This window comes from Echinops telfairi, unplaced genomic scaffold, assembly GCF_000313985.2.
Source record: "Echinops telfairi isolate 266 unplaced genomic scaffold, ASM31398v2 ScPeMD7_7412;HRSCAF=8450, whole genome shotgun sequence".
Lineage (NCBI taxonomy): Eukaryota > Metazoa > Chordata > Mammalia > Afrosoricida > Tenrecidae > Echinops > Echinops telfairi.
The window spans coordinates 12499589-12507292 of NW_022111312.1; the positions used below are offsets into that span (position 1 = coordinate 12499589).

Below are 7704 nucleotides of genomic sequence, written 5' to 3' on the forward strand. Positions count from 1 at the left end.
ATGTCTCTGTTTTGTGGTTGCTGAGAACGTCCACGCAGACATGCCCCTGTAGGTCCTTGGAGTCGTGCCACCGGCCGTTCTTGGCCTCCTTTTCCAAGCGCTGCCTCCTTAGATGCTTCTCTGACCTCGCACGTCACCGGTGTCCATGTGGTCCCATTCTGGGTGGTTCTTAAAGGTGCACAATGCTGAGGGCAGGCATCCTTTTCTTGTAAGCCAAACTGTTGGCTTGGGTTTTTGTTGCTGTTGTTGGCTTGGTTTTAAGAAGCCTTTAGGAGTGCTCTTTTTGATGTAAGGCTTTAAAATGATCTCAGGGCAGTGGTGTCAGGGGCGTCGGATTAGAAGCTCGATCTGTTCACTGGAAGCTCTGCCTGACCGAGCACCTACTGTATGGAGGTGCAGGGCACTGGCTGTCTGTGCAGCCGCGAACAAGACCCCTTCCTTGCCCTCGTGGAGCTCGGGTGGTAGTCAGGGCTTGGAAGTCGCCCGGTGAGCCAGCAAAGACCTGTTTGCAGGTAGAGAAGGACAACTAAGCAGGAGATGACAGGGGTTGGGCCTTGGCGAGCCCTGGGGCCTGGGTGTTGACTTGCAGCCAAGTGGTCCCAGAGGGCCCTGTGGGAGTCAGACCCCAAGGGAGGGATGAGAGGAGTTGAGAAGGATGTCAGTGAGAACTTAAATAGGAATAGGACGGGGCGCACACTGAGAGCCCCAAGTGCTTGGCGCTGTGAGGAAGGCCAGTGTGGCCAGCACCCCCAGAGGGCCACAGTGACAAGGCCAGGCCTGTGACCCTCACCCCACCCTGGCTGCTGTGTAGGGTCAGTAGCCGAGGTCCCTAGGGGAGACTACAGTACAGTTGCTCCAGTTGTCCAGGAGGGCGGTGGGATGGGCTCCACCAGGTGAGGGGTTGGACGGGGGACAACGCAGGACGCATTTGAAGGGGCCTGACTCAGGTGCAGTGCTTATCAGGAGACTCGGGGAAGGCCCCCGGTCTGGCTTAGAGGGCTGGGGACCGGTCACTTAAGCCCTAACAATGGAAGGAAGAAAGAACACAGTTCTGGACGCTTTGGGTTTGGGGGGCTGGTGAACACATGGAATGGCCTGGCCCACAGAGCCACAGGGACAGAGCCTGGGAGAGGGACCAAAGGGGTGTCCCTCTGTCCGCACAGGGCATGAGCATCCCAGCACAGCCTCATGCCTCCACGCGGGCCGGCTCAGAGCGACGTTCAGAGCAGCGCCGCCTCCTGTCCTCCTTCACCGGCAGTTGTGACAGCGACTTGCTCAAGTTCAACCAGCTCAAGGTGCGGCAGAGTCCCTGTTTCTCTCCCACCCCCACCCCCACCCCCGCCAAAGCCCCGAGGCCAGGCCTCACCCCATTCCTCCCCTCCTTCCAGTTCCGGAAGAAGAAGCTCAAGTTCTGCAAGAGCCACATCCACGACTGGGGCCTATTCGCCATGGAGCCCATAGCAGCCGATGAGATGGTCATTGAGTACGTCGGCCAGAACATCCGGCAGGTGGGTGCTGGCCGGCTGGGGTGGTGGGGGCAGGAGCGGCGCAGCCAGCCCTGACACCCGTCCCCGCCACCAGGTGATCGCCGACATGCGGGAGAAGCGCTACGAGGACGAAGGCATCGGCAGCAGCTACATGTTCCGGGTGGACCATGACACCATCATCGATGCCACCAAGTGCGGCAACTTTGCCCGCTTCATCAACCACAGCTGCAATGTGAGTGCCCAGCCCGGAGCCACCCTATCCTCACCTCAGGGGGCACAGAGGGTGGTGACAGGGCGGTGGGGGGCAGCCAGGCCTCTCTCGAGGAGCCTCCGTCCTCGGAGCTCCTGTTTCCCATCAGTCCGCTGGGCACAAGGTGGCCAATAAGTGGCTGGCTTCATCAGTCCCCGACTCTGGAGGCCCACCCCAACCCAGCCCCGCCCTGCGCCCCCACTGCTCAGAGCAGAGTGGCCCAGCACGACACCGGCACCATCTATCCGATGATGTGACACTAGGTGTGCCATCAAGGGGAATGAGCTTCCCTGCCCAGTTCTTCTATCACACCCTCTCTGCCGCCGTTCCACATGACCCCCTGCGGGTGGGGGTGCTAAGGAGAATGGGGTGGTGCAGAGGCCAGGCCAGCACAGGGCCGGACACCGTGGGCTGTGGGCACCTAGTGAGTGTTCTCAAGTAAGTTACGTAAGGATGATTTCCTCACCTGGACAAGCAGCCGGGACAGCAGGGGCTTGTGAGCACAGAGCGTCAGGGCTTGCAGGTCCTCTGCTGACGGGAAGTTGCGCTCAGCAGGGGTTAGCCCTGGACGGCCTCCCTGCGGCTCTGACGGTGGTGAGGTCGAAGGGAGGAGAGGTGAAGCAGCCGTGACTAGGGCAAGTGCTCTGGCCCACACGGAGAGCCCACTGAGTTAGGGATGGCGAGGAGGAGCAGGAGGGCGCCGGGCCCGGGCAGGGGTGGAAGGATGAGGCTAGGGTTCAGGCGAAGCCACCAGGTTGCTCGGTCTTGTAGGCTGAGGGAAGGAGCAGACAAGTCTCTCTCCAAACCAAGGCAAGCCACAGGGACTACAGTGGGTGACAGGATCTGCTCTTCTTCCCCAGGTGTTTCCCTGGTCGCTGGGCCGGGGGCGGGTGGGCTTTCTCAGGCCGAGGCTGACAGTCCAGGGGACCAGAGTTGGCCTTTGCTCTTGACTGGTGGCAGCAGAGGGAGGGACACGTGGACAGAATTGAATAGTCTCTTGGAGGGACACGGGGTTGGCCGTGGCCGGGCTGTGGCTGGCGCTCCCATCCGGGGCTTAGGACCTGGGTAGACATCCTGGCCTGGAGCTCCTGGAGCCTAGGGTTGAGTTTAGTGAGTCAGGGACTGACGCAGAGTTGCCAGGTGAAGACACTGAGCAAGTGTTGGGATTTATGAGTCCAGCAGGGACCAGCTGGCGTTGTGGACCAGAACAAAAGCCCACTCAGACCACATGTAAGTCTGTGGGCAGGGCTGCATCCCAGTAAAGCTCCATTGACCAAGGCCGCTGGGTCTCGGAACTCGCTGGCCCCTGGAGCAGAGGTGTAATGGGCTGTGCTTTGGGCTGCTGAACATTGTAAAGCAGGGTTCTCCACCTTCCTCATGCCTCGACCTTTTAACAAAGTTCCTCATGTGGTGGTGACCCCCCCAACCATAAAATTATGTTCATTGCTACTTCATCGCTGTCATTTTGCTACTGTTGTGAATCTGGCGACCCCTGTGAAAGGGGTTCGATCCCCAAAGGGGTCGCAACCCACAGGTTGAGAGCCATTGTCATAAAGGTTTATTTACAGCCTCAGAAACCCACGGGGGCAGTTCTACTCTGTCTTCTGGGTCACCATGTGGGGCTCCACTTGCTAGCAGTGAATTTGGGGCGAGGGGGGTGTTGGTTCAGAATGAAGAAATGGGCACCCTCTACAATCTACATGGACGTAGAAGCCCTGGGAGGAACTTGTCACCTTGGCTACTGTTGTCAACAATGCTAGCCAGGCAGATCAGGTGCCCTGTTGGCATCGTGGAGTTACACGCTGTGCTGTTCACCATAAGGTCTGCTGTTCAAATCCACCCGCTGCTCTTTGGGAGCAAGGCAAGGATTTCTGTTCCCCTAAAGATTTACCACCTTGGAAACCCAAAGGGGCAGTTGGGCTCTGTCCGGCAGGGTTTGCTGGGAGTCAGAGTGACTAGATGGCAGCGAGGGGGGCTTTCTGGCTATGGGTCAGGCAGAGAGGGAAACAGAGGCCTGGAGCAGGGACACAGCAAGGGCCTCACACAGCAAGGCTTCCCCTGGGGCTGGAGAGCTGGAGGTGGCAGAGGGCCCGGGTGGGGCCAGCAGCTCACTCGCTCCCCCTCCGGCCCCCCTGCCGCAGCCCAACTGCTACGCCAAGGTGATCACTGTGGAGTCACAGAAGAAGATCGTCATCTACTCCAAGCAGCACATCAGCGTCAACGAGGAGATCACCTACGACTACAAGTTCCCCATCGAGGACGTCAAGATCCCCTGTCTCTGCGGCTCCGAGAACTGTCGGGGGACCCTCAACTAGGTCCCGGCCAGTGTCAAACACGAAGGATGGCAGCCGTTCTCAGGGCCCCGCCAGGGACACCCCCCCCACCCAGGCCTGGCCCACCGCCCACCCCATTTCAGGTGCTGTCCCTCCCCCAGAGGCCTCGCCAGGGCCCCGCGCCCCCAACACTACCCCAGGACCCCAGCAGCTCCTGCTCCCACAGCGGGAAAGGGCTTTTCCGTCTATCCCTTTGTCCATCCGTGTGGCTTTTGTTTTCAGACGTGTTCCTTGCCAGGTGTCTGTCTGACTCCCACGGCACCCCATCCTGCCCTGGCCTCTCTCCTTCCCACGCTCCTCCTCCATTTCTCTCTGTTTCCTCTCCTCCCCATCTCCATCCCCGGCCCCTTCTCGTGAATGCTGCTACGTTATCTTGTCTTCTATTTTCTTCTTCATCACAAGAAACGACTTTTTAACCGTTGAAATGTGAAGGCAGAATCAGAGAGAGGGGGGACCCCCAGCAGGGTGGCCAGGCAGGTGCTGAGAAGGGAAAGGAGGGGTTGAGGAGTTGGGAGACGACCTCAGAAACACTACGTGCCTGAAAGGCCCCCGGAATCAGTGAGGAGAGGACCCCACACCTTCTGCTGGACCCCTCCCCGGCCTGTTCCTTCCTGGGCAGCCAAGCTGGGCCCAGGCAGGAATGGCTTTTGGAGCTTGGTTCTCCCTGCCACCCTACTCTCCGGCATCCCGCCCCTAAACCTTGGGTTCAATGTTTACTTTCTCATTCACATGCCAGCAAGGACAGAACCCGCCCCTGCGCCCGTGCCCCACCCCTCCCGCCCCCCAAGACCCCAGCAGCAGAGGGAGGTACTAGGTCTCTGCTTTCTCCTGCCCTCGCCATCACCTGGACCTGAGGGGGCTGCTCCCAGGGCAGGTGGGTCCCCAGCACCGCCATTACGGGTTGTCTGACAGCGCAGTGTGGCATTTTGTTGTTTCATGAGCCTCACACTGGTCCCTGCGGGCAGCCCCGCCCCCCAAACAGGCCAGTGGATATTTATTTCCAGAGCGCATAGGTAATTGCTCCCAGAGAAGAGGAAAAAAATCTAGACAAGATTTGAAAACACACATCTCTCGGGTTTTCTATCTTCAAATCGCCCTCCCCACCCACCCCTTACCATCCCACCGCCCATCCCCACCTTCATCCTCTTCAGGGTTATTTCCCAGAATCTATCTAGCTTTTTTTTTCTCGTTTTTTGGTGCGTGTATAAAAATCACAACGAAGGGAAAATGGACAAATGGATTTTGGAGGTTCAGACCCATCTTCTGTATGCCGGCTGCCAGTGGACTCTCTCTGGGGACATTGTTTCTTGTGGAAACATGTGGGGAAACGTTTAGTGCTCTTTTCTTTGTATGTACTTTGGGAAAACGAGACACACACACACACAGAGGCAAGCCCCCCACCCCGAACCCCGAACCCCAGAAGGCAGCGCGGGCCTGTAAATAAGGACCGTCTCGACCAGGAGTGGACCTCCCTCCCACGTCCTCCGCGGAGCCGGCCGCCCGTCACAGCGGATGCTGGCGGCCGGCGCCTGGTATCTCGGCTTGTGTCAAGCTTGTTATCATGTAAATTCTGTACAAAGAATTGTTATTTTTCTCTTTGGCTTTTGTTTTCGTTTTTTCCCCCCACTCCCCGTCGTTGGTGTTTTCCGTTGTTTGGTTCTTGCTCTTCCTTTCAACACGGCTTCGCGCGGACGGAGTCGGCCGTGACGACACAGCCGTGACGACACAGCGGGTACCCGGACGCAGCGCCACCTCTCTCTTCCGCGGGCGGCCCTTCTGCCTAATTGTACACCCGGAGGAATATTTATTTTTCACTCGAGGAAATGTGTAGCTTGCGGAGACGGCGGACTTAAGTTATTTTTTGCGGCCCCCAAGGGGCTGTCTCATTGGATCCCAACCATCACCTTACCCATCCCCCCCAAAAAAGGGGGTGGTGGGAAGGATGCGAGGAAACGGAGCCCCACCTCACCCAACATCCGGCTCCCGGCTCACCTGAGCCGGGTGTTCTGGAGGGCGAGCGAGGGGGGGGGACGACACCCTCTCCTGAGGAGCCCCACCACACCCTGCCCCCCAAGATGGTTTGCAGTCATTCAGAAATGTGTTGCCTTCTCTCCCACCAACCCTCTTTTAATCCTTTTGTTTTCATTGACCAAATCTCTGCTTTTGAAGAGTTGGGGGTTTGCTCTTTGTTTTTTAAGTCTTGTGCCCCCCCCCTTTCATTTACATACTCCCCCCACCGCAAAGAAGAGAAACAATACGTTTTAGGGACGTTTGTGCATATATACTCGGTCATCCGTATGTAACTTGTTTTGAAAAGAAGTGTTTCCGTTGTGGGTGTGTCTTGCTGTAAATATTTGTTCATATTTTTGTGAATTCAATACTATGTACCATTGTATTATAGTAACTTTTATAAAGCAAACCATAAATATACTGACTTTTCTTACGGACACGCCGTCTCTTTTGCTCTCCTCTCTCTCCCCCTCCTCCTCTCTCCTTTCTTCCACGGATGGAAGGGTGGCATGCCTTCTAAGGCAGCAAAGGTGCGCCTTCATTCTGAACCTGGGCCACCTCAGTGGACAGGTGGGGCCTGACGCCGCTTTTCAGTTTCCCTTCTACAATTTTCCTTAAAATCAGAGACGCACAATACCTCTAAAGGCCTGGGATTGAGGAGGCAGCACCAGGGACCCTCGCGATTTCCAGAAGTAATTGGCAAGGTGGTTTATGAAAAAGGCGCAACACTTACGAAGGCCTCCCTCTGGTCTGCACCCCAGCGCAGCTGGCTGAGAAGCAAAACAGCGTGGGACCTGGCAGCGTGATGACTCTAGTAGGTCGCTACTCTGTCTGAGGAGGGGCCCACACTGTCCCTGAGCCACCCTGCAGTATAACACAGCAGAAAAGATACCGCCCTTCATTTCATATCCAAACCAAACCCACTGCCATCAAGTTGGTTCCCGCTCACAGCCACCCTATAAGGACAGAAAAGGAATCCTTGCCCCCTCCTAGGGGGCTATAAATGTTGACGGAAGCAAATCACCTCATCTTTCTCCCACAGAGCAGCTGGTGGGTTTGAACTGCTGACTTTGCAGAGAACAACCCATCGTATAACCTACTATGCCACCAGGGCACCTTTTCTTTTTCTTTTTTTTTTAATTGCTGAATTTTATTGGCACCTTTTCTTACTAACGTATGAATTATACCACGAGAGCATTCCCCACAGTCCAATCAGCTAATGTTGGCTGCTGTCATGCTAACCCCCGACTCTCCCCTCACCTCCCCAACCAGTGAGTGTGGTGCTCTTCTTCACATCCATCCACCCCACCCTCTCCTCTTCTCCAGTCCCACAGGAGAACATGGTTCTGCTATGGGGGCCCAAGGGGAATTCCAAGACCTACATACACCCAGTAGGCCAGATTAGTGCGGCAGGGGGTGAGGGTATTCCAGGTCCTGAGCAGACTGGAGAAAGGGTCTTTCACCCACACCCCTCTCCAAAAATAATCGGCACATTTATGATCCCAAACTGCATCGTTGAGGTAAATTGACAGCAGTGTTGGAAGGTGGGTGGTGGTGGTCCCATTTTACAGATGTGGAAGTTAAGGCACAGAAGTAGATTGCTGTGGCGAAGAAAGCTGATGGT

The 7704-nt window shown here is 56.7% G+C and overlaps 1 protein-coding gene across 1 annotated transcript in view; it reads left to right on the forward strand.

Moving 5' to 3' along the window:
* The window catches only part of SETD1B (SET domain containing 1B, histone lysine methyltransferase), a 23909-nt gene extending 17392 nt beyond the window's left edge, over positions 1 to 6517 (forward strand). Inside the window, exons 13-16 of the mRNA XM_045296718.1 lie at positions 1164 to 1295; positions 1389 to 1508; positions 1582 to 1719; positions 3879 to 6517. Coding sequence (XP_045152653.1) covers positions 1164 to 1295; positions 1389 to 1508; positions 1582 to 1719; positions 3879 to 4052 — 564 coding nt within the window. The 3' untranslated portion in view covers positions 4053 to 6517. The remainder of the gene's footprint in view (positions 1 to 1163; positions 1296 to 1388; positions 1509 to 1581; positions 1720 to 3878) is intronic.
* Positions 6518 to 7704: the final 1187 nt, after the last annotated feature.